The 21,097-nt window shown below is 48.1% G+C and overlaps 1 protein-coding gene and 1 long non-coding RNA gene across 2 annotated transcripts; one reads left to right on the top strand and one right to left on the bottom strand.

Moving 5' to 3' along the window:
* The first annotated feature begins 1,639 nt into the window (after nt 1–1,639).
* LOC146433256 (uncharacterized) lies at nt 1,640–2,839 on the top strand. Its single transcript, XR_014854027.1, has 2 exons — nt 1,640–1,713; nt 1,834–2,839. It is a non-coding gene; the product is annotated as an uncharacterized LOC146433256 (long non-coding RNA).
* Nucleotides 2,758–13,764, bottom strand: CLDN1 (claudin 1). The gene is made up of 4 exons (XM_085069391.1): nt 13,458–13,764; nt 5,185–5,349; nt 4,655–4,739; nt 2,758–4,154 (listed from the first exon to the last, which is right to left on the bottom strand). The coding sequence occupies exons 1-4, from the start codon at nt 13,678–13,680 to the stop codon at nt 3,992–3,994; spliced, it is 636 nt and encodes a 211-aa protein (XP_084925517.1). The 5' UTR covers nt 13,681–13,764; the 3' UTR covers nt 2,758–3,991.
* Between the last annotated feature and the right edge of the window lie 7,333 nt (nt 13,765–21,097).

The raw sequence follows: 21,097 nt of genomic DNA on the forward strand, positions 1-21,097 counted from the left end.
GACAATTTTACATCACTGTCACTTCACTGGCTGCCCCAAAATTATTTCATATCTCTCCATGCTCAGGACACAAAGGCTCGAGCTCTTTCCAGTCTGGTTACTCATCTAGATTTGTAAATCTGCTACTTTTGAGCAACTTCAGAAGGCTACTGACATTTCTGGCGTTTTCTCTCAAGCAGAGGTCCTTCATTAACTTCTTTCCCTCAGTAAAGCTATTACTTCTGTTTCTGCCTTACATTAAAATGATTCTGCGCTTGTATGAATATTTCACAAACAGCTGTCAACAGGTCTGTTGGCTATTTCTGGAATCTTAATTGTCAGTCTTCAGTGCTTTAATGCTCTTTAACTATGTGTTCAGAGCCATAGAGAAAACAAAGCCAAATTTATTACAAGCTCACATGCAAATCAGAAACTGAATCTGAAAAATGCATTGGGCATGGATGATTTCTTAAAATTATTGAGTTGGAGAAGCCCAGAAATACAACAGGCTGATGCTATTCCAGAAACATCTTGAGCTCTCTTATTCCTTTGAAATATGTAAGCAATATAAATGAGCATGTAATTCCCACTGACAGTGAAGTTCCCTGCATAGTATGCAGAGCTCTGGCACTATGTGAATAATAAATATGACATAGAAGAAGATGCCAAGAAGCACTCAAAGTTCCCATTGTCCACAGAGACAAATGCCATCATTTCATTGCAAGATGGCTTTAGCAGCAGGAATGTCAGGCACATGCTAAGACTGAAATCCAGTGAGAAACTCTCCCCCAACTTTCAACCCATGCAACTTCTTTTCTGTGCAGCCTACAGCAGAGATGGCCTAAGGGCTTTAGAAAACATGGCCAAGTAGGATTGCATGATCATGGAAGAAAGGCAGGGAAAATGAAAGTTTGGCTTTGAATTTTATCCAATTAAAAATACAGCAAACACACAGGGTAGCCTCTGCCTCCTGCCTGTGCCAGCCACACACACAGATCTGCATCTTCTGCAGGGCTCTATTTTTGCCATCTGCTGAGAAGTCCTACTGACCATTTTATAGGTGGCATTGCTTTTCTCTCTTCTTCTGCCCAGCAAACTTCAGAGTAGAACTTGCAAAAGTCCTTGGAGAGGCAGCGAGCATGAAAACATGGGAAAAAATTAATCTCAATGGAAATCCTTGACTAATTGACAGGTTGGAATAAGAATGACCATAGACCCCAAACTATGCCAGGCAACCAGCCTGCTCCAGGCACTGCAAGCTCACTCAGCCAGCCACATGCCTGGCTGTTTTGCTCTGCCAGCTTTACAAGGCCTAATTAGCTTTTATTCCTATTGTTTGTAATTACAAAAGCAAACAGCCTTTGGAGAGTGAGGGACTAGAGGAGGCAGCTCCTTCACTGAGCTTAAGAAAATGTTTTAAATAAAGTTTGCCTCTCATCACAAGTACTTAAAAACATGAAAGGGATAAACATAAAATCCTGATGAACCGAAAAAGGTTTCCAGGGCAGGCAGAAGCAGGGGGATAGAGCCTTGCTACCCTGGGGAGGTATCAGTGCAGGTTAGAAGAAACCATGCCCAACAGGAACCGTTCTCTACCTGGCCTGCAAAAAAGGCCATGCTGTCACAATAGGAGAAGCACAGTACACTCCCTAAAGGGCTTTGGAGTGAGAGGGATGGAGACACACATGGATCAGCAGGACTCTTGCTGCTCTGAAGGCAGAGCATCTCATGCAGGTAGCCAGAGCCTGCACAAACCCTACCCCAGATAAAGCTCCAGACAACCCTGCTGAAACACAGAGCACATCTCCTGGGAACACCTTGGCTCCACACCCCATCCCTTCCCCATTCCTGCAGCTCCCACTCCCCTGCAAGGGAGCAGTCTGCCTTCCCCCTGCCCCTTCCTGCTCCACCCAGGGTGCAGCTTGCCTCGTCGAGGAGCAGAGCAGACCTTCTGGTTCCTGGGCTGCAATCGGAGCAGATTACTGGGTGAGTTTCTGCCAGAGGCCACAACTGCCTGACTCACTGCAGAAGATCTGTCCCCGCCTATGTCTGCTGTAGATACACACAGCTAAACAAGCTCCATCCTGGCAGGCAGGCTCCCAAAAGCCCAAGTCCCATTCTTCACTTCCATGCGCACCGTTCCAAGTTCTGCTCAAAAACAAGAAATGAAGTAATAGCCTGATTTTTCCTTAAAAAAGTCCATTTATTGAAATTGTTTAAACACTTTGTACAAGTTCCCAATACAAGCGTCTGCTCCCTGGCTCAGGGTTAATGCAAATACAAAAGCACAGACTTCAGCAGCTCTTTAACGTGACCTGAGCTGCCACCTCCCAAGACAAGAGGTCTCCCGAGGCAGCTGCTGTGCACAGGCAATTCCCCATGGAGAAGGGGAAGCCACATGGCCCAGCTCCAAGTACAGGCCAACATCAACTCAAGCCTGAAGAAAATGCTCTGGTTGGATTCTTTTAGTAACTCTATGCTGCAGGAGTCAGGTAAAACAGAGGCACAAGGCTTGTACAGACCACCAATGTGGTACATAGCTCACCCAGAGACTCTCCCTGTTTACAGAAGGAAATCAAGAGATCTGATGCCTCTGAACATAGACACAATTATAAAGCCTGGTCAGAAGCACCAGTTTCCTTCTATACAAAGAAGCTGAGCCTTGGAGAAGTGGCAACATCCTTCTAGGAATTACAAGATTTAACTCCCAGTGTCAGCCATCGCCAAGTGACTGACTGGGTGTTTCAGGGGAAGGGGTGGGAACCTTTGATAAACGGCTTTTTGGTTTTGTTTTTGATTTTTTTTTTGTTTGTTTTTTTTAATATGACTGAAGATGCAAGGATGGCTGTACCTTTAAAATGTTTGTTTCATCCTCTTTGGTAAGCTTGGATTAACAAGAAAATGCCATAACCTTTGGGTCAGTTTTCTTGGAATTTGCCTTCATATCATCACTGAAAGTGTTTACAAGAAATACAGGATGGAATGGCAGCGTGTGAGGTATCCTTGGGGAAACATCAGGGAGTGGCAGTGCATTCAGTTTGGTTTAACACAGCTAGCTGCATCAGGCAAACAAAGATTGGGAAACTAAGCCCAAACGAGATAGACTCGAGGAAAGAGGAGAGTGTTAAAAGGTGATGTGTAACACACCAGGGGATAAAGCTTCAAGCCCAGCTACCAGGGTGGGAACATAGAGAAAAAAAAAAAAAAATCACTGGCAGCACTCAGTGTCTAAGGAACAGCCACAGCCCCACCAGAGACACACAGTGAAAACAGAAGGCAATCCTTTTCCTGGAGCTCTTCCTTGGCACCAGGGAATCCTGCAGATGCTTTGGGAGTCTGATAACTTCTGTGGTCACTACCTTACACTGCATCTTCCATTGGCCAACAGCATGTGCACAGACTGTGGATTTCCACTTAAGTCACAGCAATTTCTTTCTGACCCTTTGTCTGCATGGAAAGGAGGGTGCTGAAGATGATGCCAGTAAGACAGTACAAGAGCATTTTACATCTCTTCAAACATTTCTACATGTAAAGTCTTTTCCCCAAAATTATGTTTCCCCTTAAGCTATTGGTTTCATCATTTTGTATATAATATATGTTCCTTTAATTTCTACACACACCACACTGGGCTCTAACTTAATGGGATATGGGACTGAATTGTTTCAGTCTATTCTTTTTTTTTTTAAAAAAAACCCTAAAAAAAGCACCAACATCCATCTATAAAAACAGTATAATTTTCCCTTTTACTCCCAAATACTAAACTTAACCCAAGCTTGGAGGTTTCATCTTTCCAGTGGCAATACCTATGAACCTAGGCTAACCTTCCTCCATGGGCTGGGAGAGAAAGGAAAAGTTACGTCCAGTAGCAAAGAGGATTACAAAAATATACACATTTTTAGGAGAAGAGGAAGGCAGAACCTAGAGCCTGGACTCTGCTCAGGACAGTGGCATTGTAGTGTCCTCTCCAAAATGTTTTCACTACCAGTGCTGGTGGCTCCTCTTCTTAGTTTCATTATACGTAATCCTTCCCTGTGGAGGAGGCATTTTTTGGGTAGCCTCGGGTGGGTGGATAGGAAGTTTCTCTCCGTGGACAGGAGCAGCAGAGGAAGGATCCCCCCAGGATGGCCAGAGATGCAGCTGCCCAGCCAATGAAGAGAGCTGACCCAAACTCAAATCTGGAGAAGAAAGAAGAGGGAAAGTGAGAAACCCTGTAATCCAGAGGTATTACTTGTAGTAATACATTCACACAAAGCAGAAGGAAGCAGAAACTTGGATGGATGTGGCTTTCTACAAGGCAGCAGCTTGGAGCAGCCAGGCTTTGTCAACCCTCAAAGCCCAGAGCTTTGTACACTGGGTTAGTTAATTATTTTGGGTCACCTCATACAGCCACAGGCCAAGCTCTGTGCAAACCAGGCCTTTAGCATGCAGTGGGGGAAAATCCCAGAAGTCCCACCAGTGGGGTCTCTGTCAGTGATGCTGCCTTAAAGCCAAGACCTAAGAGCCACACAGATAATGAGATCTGGTCCCAGCTTTGAACCAACCCAGTTAGTTTTGAAACCAACCCAGCTAGTTCAGAAAATTCCTTTCTTTGAACTGAGCTACTGTACTCAAAGTACAGTATTTGTGAGTATTTGTCACACTAAACTATAATGTGTTAGAGCAAATGGGTCAGTACCTGGTGTTGACGGGGGTGTAAGGGTCATAAAAGGCCCGAGCCACTCTGTTGCCATACCATGATGTGGCCACCAGTGCTGCCAGACCTGCAAGTAAAGGGAACACAATGTCATGGTTTAAGAAAAAACAATCAGCAAAATCACTGCAGCAGAATCAGCATCTGGGGCGAAGCTGAGCTGCTGCAGCCCTGGAAGTTCTGAGCTGTTTGGGAGAGAAGAACAGATTTGAGGTTTCCCCACAGTTGCAGTGCAGCAAAGGCAGGATGGCTCTCCACTGACAGCCTTTTTCCACTGAAGCAGGGTCAAACCCAGCTCTGCCAACAGATATGGAAAGCATGAAGTGCACATAGAGAGGGCAATGCCAGTGCCAAGCTGCCTCATGTAACCTGAACTACAGTGTCAAAGTCCTCTAAGGAGTTCCCAGACCAAAACACACTTGGAGCAACAATCAAGCCCTTCCACGTCCCTCACAAGCTATATGCCACCTAGGAAGCAGCACGTTGAACACTCAGCACATCTGTGTGCTACCAACCTGAAATGATGAAGATCACCCCACCGAAGACAGCCATCCGCATCTTCTTCACCTGGTCATCTTCCATGCACTTCATGCATTTCATGCCTGTCACAGCAACAAACACTCCAACGAGCCCCAGGAGTATTGAAGCCACCATCAAAGCCCTCGTGGCCTGCAGACTGCCTGGAAGACATTAGGATTTGAGTTACTTACAAAGAAAACTCAAGATACAAATAGAAATTCAAATTTCTGGCCTCAGTAATCATGGATCTAAATATTCCTGCTCCCTGGTACACAGGATACATCCAAGCAAGACACTCCTTTTCAGCTTTAGTCTCAAGACTGTCATACATCAGGATCAGAAGGCTCTTAGCCTCTTCTAAAATGCAAAGGTAAACAAGGGCATGCAGCGCTTTTTGCAGGAAATGACCTGGGAATTGCCCTCAGACATCTTTTGTTCCTTGATCATTTGAATCCCAATTGGAAGGACATATCTGTTTATCAAAAGAATTATTCAGATTTAGGCTCTACCCTGACAAAGTACTTAAGCACACCTTTTAATATGAATAGTTACATACATATGAATAGCCCCACAGCAGACAGCAAGGCCCCTTTACTGCTCAGCACTTCCAAAACTTGTCTTTTATACTATTAACCCAGTGCTGATTTCTTTTTTTTTTTGTGCTAAATTCTCAGTTTGAGTCCCAGAAGGTATAAAAATACAACTGCAAAATAAATAGGATTTTCCCAGTCAATTGAAAAATAGGTGTTTTCTACTTAAAATATTTAGCTCAATTGACTCAAAGACTGAAATACTTTAAGAGCCTCTTGTGCTTTTGAAGAGTTGGAGCATGGAGTGATGCCTCCCATAGGCAAGCGTTGAATTTGTCTGAGTTTTCAACAGATAGACCTGATGTACTTTATTCCAGGATTTGGTTTTTATATGGACTCATCTGGAGGCATAGACACACTAACCCTATGAATGTGAGCTTCTGAACTCAGATTTTCTTGATGCCAAAGAAGAAAGAAAAGTAGTGACATAAATTAAGTCATTACTAAAAAAACCCCTCAGGTGACAAAACACCTGACTAGCAGTGAAATAAGAGCCTGAGTTTTATTGTCTGGCAATTCAGGTTTGTTTGAACAGTATGGATTTTCATATAGAGCCCTGTTAAGCCCTGAGAGCAAACAGGGCTGGGTAATAAAAGGAATAAGCTCCAAGGAGCATGCTGTAACCAAGGCACATATGTCCCCTGACACAGAATCTCAGGTCTGAAGCTCACCCTTCAAAACACCCTGACAGCATCCTGGCAGAGCTCTGCAAACCATTTCAGGCTTGAACAAGCACAAGATTTAAGCCTTCAGAGCACCTGAACACTCAAGGTTGGCATGGTGAACCCACCTGAGTCCCTGCTGCTACAATGGGCTCTGTGGATCAGCCTGGAACTCAGAGGTCAGACCTGACACTGGCCAGGAGAGCAAAGCCACACACCCATCCTTTGCAGCTTCTTCACTACACTTTGTCCCACAGAACTGCTTCTGCAGGAAAGTTCTTGTGACCCACAGCAACACCAGGCTGTCAGGCTCTAATTCTGCTTTAAAACAGATTGGATCTGTCCCTTCACACACAACCTTATTGTTCTGCTAACAGATTATGAAACCAGTTACAAGCAACACAATAAAAAGACAATATTCAGAGCAACAGGAAGGAACACACTTTAATAGGATGAGTGTTGGCTTTCTTGGGAAAAATTCCTCAATCAGCTAGGCTAATGTCATCTTTCACTTCCTTCAAAGGAGAAGGTGACACACCTCCGCACCACCCATGTGTTAATCAAAACCCATCTGCTGCACCCCATTAACAAAGCCATTTGTCACTTTAGCATAAATCACCACTGCAGCATCCAAACTCGTTTTTAATTGATTTATCTCCAATGTCAGAGATTACACTCCAAAAGTAATTTCTGCCTTACAAAAGTAATGCCCATGTTCAGAAAGACTTCAACTGACAGGCTGCCACCCAGGCAACCAATTCAGCTGCCATACATTTAAGGCTAAATTGTGCCATATAGCAGCAGCTCTGGAGGGGCCCATGGCTAAATACAAGTTTATCCTTAGCATGGGAAACAGTATTTTTTGCAAAGGTTCCAAACCTGTTTTATCAAGACTACAGTAAGTTGGGATCCATTTTGCTGCAGAAGAAATTACTTTATAGGAGAGAGTTTTGATAGAGTTCTTTCATGAGGCTCAAAATAGGCAATGCTATCTCTAAAAACTAGAAAACCAGTTATAAGGATGGGAAGAATCATTTCACCTTCACACACAGTGCTAAGGGACAAACACAGGAAAATGCTGGAACGAGTTTCTATGACCTCTAAAAACCCAACTATGAAACCTGCTAAAATCTCAAAATGTATGAGTATTAACTGCATGCATGCCACGACAGCTTTGCAGAAGCAGCTGAACAAAATACAGCATTGTGAGCATTCCCCAGGGCTGCCCACTCTCAGCAGGCAGTGGTGGGACAAGTGCTGCCCTCGCCCCCTCCTCATGCATGGCTCCATGGCATTAGAGGACAGAAACATGCAGGAAATTTGCAGTGGGACAGAAGAACAGGTTGGAGCCTTTGCAGAACATTCTGTTCCTTTGTCCCAAGAAGCTGTAATGTGACATGACTGTGTTAGCCAACCATCCTCCACCCGCCCTGTGCTCCCAGCACAGCCTGGGAGGCAGCGCTTTTGTCCTCCTACCACTTTTGCAATGTGTGCAGTGCACTGGCCACAGTTAATCATCATACAAGCTCCCAGTTATTAACTACACATTAACAGACGCGCTGTCAATGGGAGCTGCACATCCAAGGGCTGGGAAAGCTACTTTAATAATAGTTCTGTTGTTCACACAGGCCTTTCCAGATGCTTTAAAAATCCAAAATTATACAAGTACAATATTGTCTCAACCTGCTGAACAGGAAAGGCTACCGGCAGCAAGTAGAAGTAATTCACAGCAATTTAACTTTACAACTTCTACCATATTAGAGGGAAAACAGGATTTCCCCCACACTCCTTGCTGCTGCAACTGTCTCGCCAACAGGAACAGGAAAACCCAGGCAGTCTCAGGAGCCCTTGGGAAAAAAACCAGTCCTCTACACAAGGTGAGGCAAACTGGTCTGGCACCAAACAACAGCTGCCAGATGGCAAAAGTATTTTGTCAGTATAAACCAGGATTGACTCTGAAGCCAAGCCTTTTGATTGCTGGGTAGCAATGAGAAAAGCCCATAGCAAGAAAGCAGCAAGTACTGAAGAACAAAGGCTTAAAACTACTGATGACAGTAAATAACAAATATGCACTCTGCACATAAAGGCACATAAAATACCACTGAAGTCTGCAAACATGCTGCTGCAGCTCACACCTGTTTCACAGAATAAACCCCACATAATAAATAAAACATTAAAAACATAATAACAAACAGTTCAGAATTATTGTTTGTGGTTTTGGACAAACGACCTTATTTAGTTTATCTGGAGCCTAAGTAATACTTTTTCCTTCCCACAACTGTCATTAACTGAGACAGAAGTAATTGCTGATAACTGCTTAGTTATATAAAAAAATACTTCAAAAGTACTTCACCTGCAGATGTTTGAGAGTTTTTTTCTGTCATCCCATTTCCTTATTCAATCTGTTTATGTCATTTATATTATAGAAAAGCTGTTGGGAAAGTGCCATGGGATTTTTGTAATGACTGTAAGGCAAAATTGCTGTAATGGCACTGTGTGCAGATTATTCTCTGATAGGGATGCTCATTCACTGCCTTAATTTAAAATAAGGACCTTTCCTTCCCTTCCCATGGGCCTCCATCCAACTAACTGATGACAGAATACAGGTGAAACAGATGCTGTGCAGCTCCCTCTAATCCTTCCCAGGGAAGTTCCCCAGGAGTTACAAGCACCCCTGCAATATAGGAAGCATGTTCCAATGTTCACCTCCCAAGAGAAGTCAGCAGCCTTCAAAGCCTTCCCACCAGGGTTTCAGGAAAGCTGGATTCCCTGGAAGGACTGGGATCTGAGATCCTGCTAGTCTGCCCTGCCAGCATGTGAAAGTTACTTTTGTGCAGTAGGCAGGGGAATGAAGATCCAAGCAAACAGTAACAGCTACAGAGTGTGGACAGCAAACATCTCTCACACTTCGCAGTCATTCACACCCAAAAGCTGCTAATGGCTTGGAGGCTTTCAACCCCTCATCAGACCCTGCAAAGGCCCACCCTGCATACCCATCACCATCAGATTCCCGTCTGGACACTTTCAAAGCATCACCCCACTAGTCTAGAAGACTGTACAGAGGAATTGGGGCAGGACAGGGACTCTGGGTCCTGTTTCTAGACAAAAAGGGAAGCTTGGGAACTCCCCACTGCATGTCCAGTGTAAAGCAGGCAAGCTCAGTAGGTAACAAGTGGCCTTGTACTCTGCATATCTGAAAACATAGTAAGGTTCAAGGCCCTTCTGCACTCACTGACAAATAAAGATTGGTGGTAAGACGAGCAGCACATGGTACCACCATTTCCAGATTCCTGGTCAGAGGAGACCTGGGTGGCCTGTTTTCCCACAAAGCCTGGAAATTCCCTTACCAAGAGATTTAGTAACACATAGTAACACCAACTACCAAAGCTGCTTAGAAGCTGCTTGCAGAGCAATAAAGCCAGGGTATTGCAACAGACTCCCATCCCCTCTTGCAGACGCACCAGGGCACTGCACAGGAACAGCCTCGGTGGCATTCCAAGTAACCCTCTACCTTCTCAAAGCCAGCACAAGTGAGACTGTTTTATCACTCAATCATGATATTTCATCCGGAAGGAACAGGGATTGAGAAACATGGTAGCAAATTAACCCTTAGCCCACATGAAAGCACAGATACCAGCAGGTTCTACCTGCTTAATCAAGATCTAAAGATGAAGAATTGGACATATGTCCCTCATGCTTTGTCCCTCCCTGGGCCACCCTCCCAGCTCCCCCAGCATCAGAACAGAGCAGCAGTAACCTGAGCATGAACCGTTCCTTCCCCCCACCCATTCTCTTCCCCAGCTCCTGGAACAGGCTCAGCCAGGGTGGTAAAGGTGTAGGAGGGAAGATTTCACATTTCAGCCATGTTGCTTGACCCAGAGGGCATTCGAACCCTTGTTTATTTTCTGGGCTAGGGCACAAAGGCTCATTGTGGATGTACTAGGTTTGGTGATGAAGTGATAGATGAGTCTCAGCTTGTCTCAAACACAGAACCTCTCCCAGTAAAACCAAACAGGTCGATGAGTATCTTCAGCTAAAACAGCCTAGACAGGATCCAGAACAACATCTGCTCTGAACAGCAGAATGTGGCTAGGTGGGGCTGGAAACTTTCAGAGACAGGTACCAGGAGCCCTACTCCCTCCTGTCTGAGGCCATCCCCCTGAGACCCCGAGGAGCACAAAGCCCAGCTAAGCTCCATGGACCATGCTGGAGGACCACAAGAACAATGCTGAGGCTGTGCAACAAAGCCTTGTTGCAAGGGTGGCATTTGTTGCCTCTATGTCTGCGTGTGGCCACGCACTGCTTTTCACGTAAGCCAGCAAAACGCAGCCTTTCTATTGCCTGAATAGGAGCAGTGACATAAGCCCTCAGCTGAACACAGCTGCGGGACAAGTGCCAGCACGGGTGCACTCCAGCAGTGTGCCCACACGGGAAGCTGGAGGCCCTTCTCTTGGCTAATGGTGCTCATCAGCCTGTGCCAGCCCCATCTCTGCCTTGCAGCCAAACATTGACACATCCAGAGGAATGGCAACAGCTACCAGATACTCCAGAGCTCGCTGGCAAAGCCTTCCAGCATTCCCACAAACACGAGTTAATGCAGGTGCAAGGAGGTTCAGTCCTTTCTACAGGGACAAAGTAATTACAGATCTGAGCCTCTCCCATCAGCGCATGAGGCTCTGACATGTGGCTCAGAGCACCTGGGGCATGTGAAGCTCTGGCAGGAAAGCGTGGCCAGGCAGCAGCTCTGCCCACACAGCAGCTCTGCCCACACAGCTGTACCACCTTCAGCAGGACACAGATGGATGCAGTAAGGGAGCTCTCCGCTGCTCCTGTCCCGAGCTGTGGCTGTTGAATTGGCTATAAATGGTTTGGGGCTTTTGGTTAGTCGTTTTTTTTTTTCCTTCCCACTTTCACCCAAACCAGCATTGCTGGTCCCTGCCCAAGCCTATGTGGCTGCAAGACCTTGAAGGGACACAAACAGGGAAAACGACAGCTAAGGTGTATGTTCCCAGGCATTACCTGCTTTCAAGCGGGAGAGGTACAGCCTAAACAAGCTGAAGGACCATAAGAACGAGGAGACCTTTTGCCAGCCCTCGCTGATTTTCCCTGTGAGGATAGCATCCCCTGTGATCTCCCTGTTACTTGAGAATTCTCAGGCATACTGTCCTGCAGAGCACGGCGAGAGAGCAGAAAAGAACACTAGTAGCTCAGCCTCGGTCCCTGTCACCTCCCTTCCCCCTAGCCCTGGAAGAGAAGAGCCCATATTGTTCGCAGCTCAAAGGTGAGGGGAGCAGCAGGTTTCGGCGTTCAGCCGTGAATGGGCCAGGTTTGGAGGGCCTGGGGCAGGTTTTGGGGAGCCTCTTCAAGGCGGGCTCCGCAGGCGGGTCTCATTTACAGCACAATGGGCTGCACACAGCCCCCGAGGCAAGCTTACCTTTCGCAACCCATCCAGGGGGTGGATGGAGATTCCTCAGCCACTGCTGGCATCTTCGCCCCCCACCCCCAGGAGAGATAAGAGGCTTGATGCTGAGCTTACACCTAATTACCACCCCGAGCACTCAGGCTGAGCGCTCAGCCCTGCCCCGATTAGCACAGCCCCGCACCCCGCCAGCGCCAAGGGGTGCGCAGCATTCCCGATGGGAGCAATCCGCACCTCCGCCAGCTGCGGGGCTTTGGGGCAAGGGAGCTGCAGGGATGATGTGGGCTGGCCGCCAAGGTGGGTCCGGCTTCACTGCGTGACACACAGGAAGGGCTGCTGGCAATCGGACTCGGGGATACTCCCCAAGGACCTAGGTTAACGCGAAACTGCCTGCTCATTCCTTTGGGAAAGAGAAGGTGACCAAGGTGGCAATTATTACTTTATTAATTAGGGAGGGATGAGGGTGTTCCAGGACTCCGGATGAAGTGAGGGGTATTGAGAAAGGAGAACATATTTTTAAATGTCTTTCGGTGTCAGCGTAAGTTATCTGCCCCAGCGCTCTAGAAACAGCCCTTACTGAAGCTCCAGCTCGGCTTGAGCACCCCGAGTGACACTCCAGCCAGTCAGGCTGCAGCTCCTGCCTGCATGAGATGGCTTCGCCGTCCCAGGACAAGATAAGAGACCCAACAATTATCTTGGCATAGTGGCCTGACTAAAAACTACAGGCAGTGTTCTCTGGGCAGGAGGCCAGCTCACCTGCCAGCCCGCTGCTTAAAAGCGCCACGGGAGCAGCAGCGACTTTCCCAGAGAACAAAAGACCAAAACAGCCAAAGGCAAACAGGACCGGTGCTCGAAAAGCCCACTCCGGCCACGCTGCTGAGCTCTCCTCCCACTCAGCCGTGCCCAGCGAGGGCAGCCCAGTCCCCGGCTGGACCTCCATAGCCAAAAGCTCTCGTTCGCAAACACGGCTCTTTCCGGAGCACACGTAGAGAATCTGACCCTTCCCCCCCGGGGTTTTTTTTGGGGGGGACGGGCCGCGGGACGGCTCCGGCTCCCTGCCCGGGCACTGCCCCCCGAGTGCCCCCCACTCCCCGGCCGGGGAGGTGGCACTGCCGAGGGTACCCCAAAGGACAGTCAGCGGGGAGTGACCCTCAGCTCCGGCGGGGAGAGCCACCGGGGAACCCCGAGAGACACGCATACGACCCCCGACAGGATGAAGAATCATGAAAGAGAGGAGGGACACCGAGCTCTGCGCCTTCCACCCCGAAGGGACAGGCTGAGTAAGTCCAACGGGACAGAGACCCTGAGACCCGAGAGCAATGACACCCCCATCGCAACAGACACCGGGGCAGCGGGGCTGTGGGGACGACACGGACCACGACGACAGGACATTGGACGTGCAACAGAACTGGTAAACCCACTCCAAATACTTCAGCCTGATTTTCGACGCGACCGACACCGAAGTGGGACAGGTACCCCGCAGCACCTGCGGGACTGGTACCCTCCGCCCGACCGGAGCAAGAGCCGCTGGGGCGGAGCGGATGGCTCCGACGGGACGGACACCCCAACACCCTCACCACTCCCCAGCCCCGACTTACTCTCCAGCTTGAGCAGCGAGTCGTACACCTTGCACTGGATCTGCCCCGTGCTCTGCATGGCGCACGACATCCACAGCCCCTCGTAGAGCGCCTGGGCCGTGACGATGTTGTCCCCCGCGTAGGATGCCATCTTCCACTGGGGCATGGCGGTGCTGATGATGATGCCGATCCAGCCCAGGAAGGCCATGACGAAGCCCAGGAGCTGCAGCCCTCCGCTGGCCATGTCTGCGGGGACGGAGAGCGCGCGCCGCCAGCCCGCTCCGCTCCGCACTGCCCCGCGCGCCGCTCTGCCCCCCGCGCGCCCCCCCGCGCGCCTCTTAAGCCCGCGCGCTGCGCGCCCCCTGCCGGCCGCGCCCCGACCACGCCCCGCGGGGCTTCCGCGACCCGCGCAGCCCGGACACACCGAGAGTGACCCCCCGGACACACCCGACAGTGACCACCCCCCGGACACACCCGACAGTGACCCCCCCCCGGACACACCCGAGAGTGACCCCCCGACACACCCACCAGTGACCGACACACCCGAGAGTGACCGACACACCCGAGAGTGACCCCCCCGGACACACCCGAGAGTAACCCCCCGGACACACCCGCCAGTGACCCCCCCGGCCCCGGTTTCGCCCTGAGTCACAGTCCCTAGTAACCCCCGCCCCGCGCTGCCCCTCGCTTCGGAGAAAGCGATGGTGGGATGGTCCTTTCTGCCCCCCGCGGGGGGATGTGTTGGCACCCTTGGGTGTTTTGGCACTTCCAACGGGTGTCCTGGCTTTGGTCCCTCCTACAGCTGCGGGTCCTGAGAGTATGAGCCCTGCTCACCTTCCTTGGGGCTGGCAGCCCGCTGCCGGGCTTCACCTGCTGGAGCTGCAAAGTTGTCTCCGGCGGACACCTTCCCTCCCGGAGCCAGCACGGGGCAGGGGAATGGAGACGGGGCTGTGCCAGACCCACCTGTCCAGCTGCTGTGTGTGGGACCACCTTCCCCAGCCCACCTCAGGGCCGCCAGGCAAGGCAGGGGGCATTTCCCTCCTGGCAGCCTCTGCCTGGCTCCTGGAAATGCAGCACACTTGGGATAACCAGCTACAGAGGAGGCAGGAGAGCAGTCATGGGAATAGTGAGTGCTATGATTTTGAAGGGCTTTCAGAGAGGCAGCTGTGCAAACACTCATCATCCACGTACGAATCCAAACTTCTGAAACTACCATTTTAATGAGGACAATGTTCTGTACACCTCCACATTACCGGGAGAAATTTCACTTCGGTGATTTGCTAAGGTTTATTGAACCAGGGGATTACAGACCAGGAAGGAGTGTCCTCTCTCTTGGGTGTGTGTTTGCTCAGTTACTATAGTTCCCCTTTCTCCTGCAGGAATATTTGAATATTGACATATCGGGACTCAGAACACGCAAAGTGAGGAGATGCTGTCTCCTTCAGAGAGCACGGCGTGGGCTGGGTGGTGCTGCCTGCCCTCACCGCAGGCTGGATGGGGTCGTTCAGCCTGGACCTGCTGTAATCCCAAACTCTGAGATAAACAGGTGATAATTCCTGATAAAGAATTATCAGGCTGGAGGTAGGGATGGGGTTGCATTGTTTTGACACCGTGTTTTGCTGCATTCTGATGACTTAGGAGATTTTGCTGGAGCTGTTTCCTGAGATTTGCAAACAGACAAACAAACAGGCTCGTGATTACCTGACCTGTCCTGTGCAATGCCAGGGGGGTCAACAGGGAGAGAAGCCACTGCAATCTTGCCCCACCAGCCAGAGACAAAGCAAGGCTGGTTTGCTTTGAAAACACTTGAGGCTGCAGGTCCCCAGTGTCTGGGCAGCAGTGCTGCTGTGACGAAATCCACCCCAGCTGCCTGGTAGCAAACTTTTCCAGTCATGTCCTTTTTCACTTTTGAAGGAAAAATCTACAATCTGTGAATCTGCAATCTGAAGAAATGGTGTTTTCCTGTGTCTCTGTGGACCACAGTTTTATAGTTCTGGGAGTGGAGAATAAGAAAGCAGCAAAGTTTTCTTTGGCAATGCAGAGATAACAAAGCAGATGCATTTATCTGCATAATCATGAAGAACTCTGATACAGGGAGCAGAGAAACCAGCATGGTGCTGGCTGTTGGAGCTGGTTCCTGTGAAGAACAATTCCTTGCCTGGTGAAGAGACAGGGCAGAAACCTGTGCAAACCTGAGGAGAGCAGAGTCAGGAGTGTCTGGAATTGATCATTGACATTTGTGTAGTCATTTCAGTCCAACAGTGTCCATCTGCAAAGGAATGTGCAGTGTTCCCAATGCTTCAGAGCACTGAACTGACTCACCCCTCTCCTGACCCTCCTGCAGCCCCCACACCGCCAGACTGGGCAGCTCCTCACTGACTCCTGCAGTGCAAGGTCAGCTCTGGACAGGGTTGAAAGTTACCAAGACACTTCTAGCAGGTTTGGATCCTTTATCTAAAGGCTCTGAGAAGCCAGGAAGGGGAACAGAACCATTCTGTAAGGGAAGGACTTGGACTTCATACTGAAACTTCTAGGAAAGTACAGGGAGGAGTCCTGGGTGACAATGATGTGATTGCACTCACACTGGGAGAGACATCAAGAGTGGTCTTGGGGAAATCCATGCAGCACCATGTGATGCATGTTGTAGCACCCTGACTATGCTGCTAGCTCTTGGATGGACTGAAATTCATGACCACTCTGTCCTTGGGGAAAAAATTGGCTTAGGGTGTATCCTGGTGGCACCTTTGGGACAGTTTGTGCCAAATCTGTCCATAGTGTGAGTCTGACGGCTTGGACATCCAGTAAGACACCATGTGGGCTCAGTTTCTTCCAGAGAGCCATAGAACTTAGACTGGAGACAGCAATATTCTGTGAGTGTTACTGTGGGGTTACAGCCTACACGTGCCTGGACATGGATGCTGTGCTCCTGAGGGGTGCTGACAGTGCCTCTCTGACCACTGAACATCCCTGACAATCCATACAGAGAGTTTCCAGTCCCCTCATGCACAGAGTGCCAGCCTCATGAATGCCCAGTTTGTACTTTGCTTTCCAAGGGCAATTTGAGGTTGATACTTTTTACTCACATTTCATGAAAGATTTCAAAACCCCAAAACTATTTCTGTGGAATCATCACAAGGAATTTACACAGCAAGATAAACATTGAAACTCTGCTTTTCCCCTTTGTCACTCATCAATGTTCTCAGTGCTCTGGAATTTGCAGTGGATTTTACAGTATACCTAAGAGCACCTAGTCTCCTTTTCTGAACTTTCTTCATTTTTTGAGACTTGAAATATCTTATTTCTTTTCTTGGATGATTTTCTGCACTGCTTCAATGGGCAAAATAAACCCTCTTTTTCCTCGACAATCACTGTCTTTCCTCCTCTGCCTGAGGTTCTTTCAGTTTTGGTCTTTTTTTCATTGGAAGTCCCAAAGAGTTCTCACTCTATTTTCACCTAGCTTTTATGCCTGACATTTGGGAAATACCATTCTTTCAGATCATTAATCTCAGCTGAAAGACCTGGGTTTATCCAAGATGTTGCAATCTCCCTTGTATTCTCTAGGCTAAAGGTACTCAGTGGTGACAGTCCTTAGTGATTGGCTTGCTCTCAAGTAAACATGCAAGTTGAATTTTTTGTCCTTCACAAGAGCATGCTCTAGTGAGAAGAGGCATGTGTACAAACAGCCGCTGAAATCAAACTGGGATGTTTCTGTCTGCAGGCAGACAGACTCCTCTAATTGTTCAAAGAGATTGCCCTCGTGTGCCACAGCCGTGGCTGCAGTGGCCAAATGCTCAACACCTTGGTCATGCTGCTCCCTTGGGGGGTGTGAGTCAGAGAGCAGCCTCAGCGCTGTAGTCAGCAGAGATCTGAGCTCTGTGGGCAGCAAACGATACCTGTTTCCTTTTCTGGCAAAAACAAGCTGTAACGCTTGCCAGGACTTGCAGGTGAGCAGCCTGGTTTCCTCTTCTCTAAGCCATTTCTTGGGGAAGGTCTCATTGTGTGTGTCTGTGTTTAGGAAGTGTGGGCTCATGTGTGGTTATCTGTCCTTGTGCCCCCTAAAGTTGGCTCCCAGACTGCCCTGAATTCATCCTTGAGCTGAAACTCATGTATTAGGGGGAAACACCTGATTATAAGTTATTATAAGTTTGGGCAGGTGTGCAGAGCAGCAGGTGTGCAGAGCAGCAGGTGTGCAGAGCAGCAGGTGTGCAGAGCAGGCACAGCTGCATTATTCTGGTTTCAGAGTGAAGGCATGAGCTCCACAACTGGACCAGAAAATGGGAATGGCCAGACAACACCACCCCAGCCCATGTTTATGGTGGCAGCCAGCTGTAGACCCAGGAAAAATGCAAGCACAGTGACCCGTCCCCAAAATGTGTTACAGCCCCCCCGATCCATGTCTGAATATATTCTGAGCCAGTGCCAGTACGTTTAACTTTAATTTTGTTCACTCAATTTTCCCTCCATAAATTCAACTTTGTTTGTTTTTCTAAACTTCTGGCTCTTGCAGCATTCTGCAGGAAGGAGTTTCGCAGGATTACTCTGTGCTTCACAGGAAAGTGCAACACCTTGTTTCTTTGGAACTCTCTGACTTCTGTTTCATTTGAAGTCCCCAAGATTCTGGAGGAAAAGGGCAGACTGATAGGACCACATGCATTTAGCTCAGGTTTACATTGCCTAGAAAAACCTTAAAAAGACTTCACTGTTTATCTTCAGGCTGCTTTTTCTTCCCTCTCTCCCACTTACTCCTCCATCCATCCAGGAGAAACACCCCTGCTGAACCTTAGCTCCAAGCAGTGTTTTGCAGGCAGCGCCCAGATGTCTTTGCCTAGACGTCAGGAGGATGTAAAACCACTGTAGATCTTCCCTGGGATTAGTCAGGATTGTGTCCAGCCTGGTTTGTAGTGAGGGGCAGACTGTGTTTGACCATGATAGCGGCTGAAGCAGCCAAAGATCTCAGCTCGCAGGGCTGGAGAGGGCAGCAGCACAAGGGAAGCTTAACCCTTCATCTGCTGCTCACTCCTGTGGGGCTGCCATGCAGTACAAAGTTTTACAAAAAAGTTGTCAGAGAAGACTTCCTTCAAATGACTCTTATTGCCTAAAAACCACAGGGTGGTGAAAAGCACCAAAACCAAAGCTTTTACCTGCACAGATGAATTGAAATCTCAATTTCCTGGAGCAAAGCTCAGATTTCCTCTTTGGTATTGAAATTTGTGGTTGATGGAAGCAGCATCAGTTGAAGGGACTGACAGGACTTACTTGATACTGATTACACACAGGGAATATATCCTGAAAATATTATTTCAAACAGTCTGTATGAATTATTCCTTCTCAAATATTTGGGACAGAAACAGCATAAACCTTTCTATGTTTGGTCAGCAGACATGACCTGGAATTCCTAATCAGCCGGAGATAAATCAAGCTAATAATCAACCCTCTTCTTGCAGTCATTCAAACATTCATATTTTCCCACCGGTTGTAATAAGGTTACAGTTTGGGGAGTAGTTTAATTCCACTCTTCACATGATGGATTTCATCTGGCTGCAGTTAAAATGTGCTTATATGTAACACACTGAAGGCTGAACTCCTGACTTCTCCTCCAAACCTCCCTCTAGTGAGGGCTCTGAAAGGAATCATTTCTCCTCCCCAGCTTTTTGGTTTTCACCTGTTACCTTTGTTTTTTCTCCTCTTCTGAATCAGCAACCAACAAATTACTACAAGGCATCAGAATGCCCCAAAAACACTGGAATCTTTCTCATCTGTAAATAAGTGGTTTTGGCATGTGTAAAGCTGCCCTTTGTGTCATTACCCACAGCTCTCAGATCTCAGGGCTTGCCTGTGCAAGGCAGTGATCTGCTGAGGAATAAAGGTGGTCCTGCACTTGGCTGCTCACATGTTGTTTGCCAAAGCAATACTGGAAGCTCTGATAGAGATTCCATGGCACAAAACCCAGCCTTTGGAGGCCAAGAGATTTGACCTGTGTGGTAGGATTTATTTTGTTTTCAATTTTTCTATTTTAGCATTGTTCTTTCACTGGACATTCTGTACCAGAGGCCAGATAGAAAACAAAAGTCAGACACAATCAAATTCCTGGAAACAATGAGTTTCATAGTACTAGAGAGGTAATGGTGGGAAAAGCAGGGAGTTAAATGTTGTAGATAGAAGGCAGCTCTACCTAATATCAACACCAAATGCCATTGTCAAAATGTATGAAATTAATCATGGTGTCATGATGGAACAGGTGTGGTGAGGTGTCTGGGGAAGAGGCTCAGCAGTGACGTGGCAGATGGAAAGTGCCCTGTCAAAGGGATCAACCACAAAGTGTGGCCACTTTTCCCACCATGTGCCACTAGGAACACGTGGAGCACAGCAGTTCCTAGTGTCACAGTCCCATGGCAGGAGAGGGGAAGCAAGGAGAATTAGTGAGACCCAGACCTGACTGAGAGGGAGGCAGATCCGTGTGTGTGTGAGTGTCATAGTGCATGAGCCATGAGAGATGTGCACCAAGGTCCTGACAAGATAAAAGTCATTCCTAGTAACATCCATGGAAGAGTTTTCTAAGTGCAGATGGAAAAACATCTCTCAGATCCTCCAGGAAATGGCCTCTGTGAAGACCTAACCCTTGCCATCTTCCCATCCTGTGTGCTCTCACCATGTTCCTGATGCCTCCAAGGTCTTGGTTATGATCCTCCAGGAGCAGTTATAGCAAGAATCACATTTCTACCCAAACCTCACCAAGTGCCCACTGGGAACTCAGTGATGGGTGGTGTCCATGCTCAGTTATGAACCTGATGCCCTAGTTATGGAATTAATTTCCTGAGACTTGTAAGGATCTGCTCACCTTCAGAATCACCACTGAAAAATTTTCCTCTTTGGAATAACCTCAGGTTGTTCTTGAAATCAGATGAAGGAAGGGGGCATTGGAAGGATATTACAAAGAGGAAGGAGAGAAGATGCCTAATGACTACATCTGAGGTTCTCCACAGGAATCACTGTTCAGACAGAGTTACCTCTGTGAAGTCAGAATTACCACCATTTCCATTGCTCAACCACTGACCAAGAGAGCCATCAAGATCAAGTACCTGTGAGTCTGGTTTTGGGGGCAACCTTCATGCCAAGGAAAAGCCCAAGCTGTGCTCAGCACTTCAGAAATTACTCAAAGATTCTCATCTCAGGGTATGGCTATGTCTCACCTTTTGGTGCCTGGACTGCAACCTCTGCCCTTTTCCTAAGCCCTTATGACATGCCAGATAATTGGTGCTGGGAAGATAAAGGGATCCAGTGTCCTTCCTAGAAAGGCTCTGCCATAAACTCTTGCCAGATTTCTAGATCAGAAATCTGATCAGAATCTAGATCAGAAATCAGATTTCTAAATCAGAAATTGTTAGGGACAATGCAAAGGTTGGGAGGTGAGGTTTCATGTTTTTTTCCAGTTGCTGAACTTAGTCCCTTTCACAGAGGAACTCCTCTGGGGATCAATAAGACCAAACCTGTTGGTGCTGTCCCTGGATATTGGAAAAATTCAAGATACAGACATTAGTGTGCTGCAGGAAATCTTAAGACACACCAGAACCAGTTAACAACTGCTCAGCATCCTCAGTTACACTGGCCCTGTACAACCATCTTCCAACAAGCAGCTGTCTCTGGAAACTGAGATGAGCAGA

This window comes from Lichenostomus cassidix, chromosome 9, assembly GCF_008360975.1.
Source record: "Lichenostomus cassidix isolate B80296 chromosome 9, HeHo_3.0, whole genome shotgun sequence".
In the NCBI taxonomy this organism is placed as follows: domain Eukaryota; kingdom Metazoa; phylum Chordata; class Aves; order Passeriformes; family Meliphagidae; genus Lichenostomus; species Lichenostomus cassidix.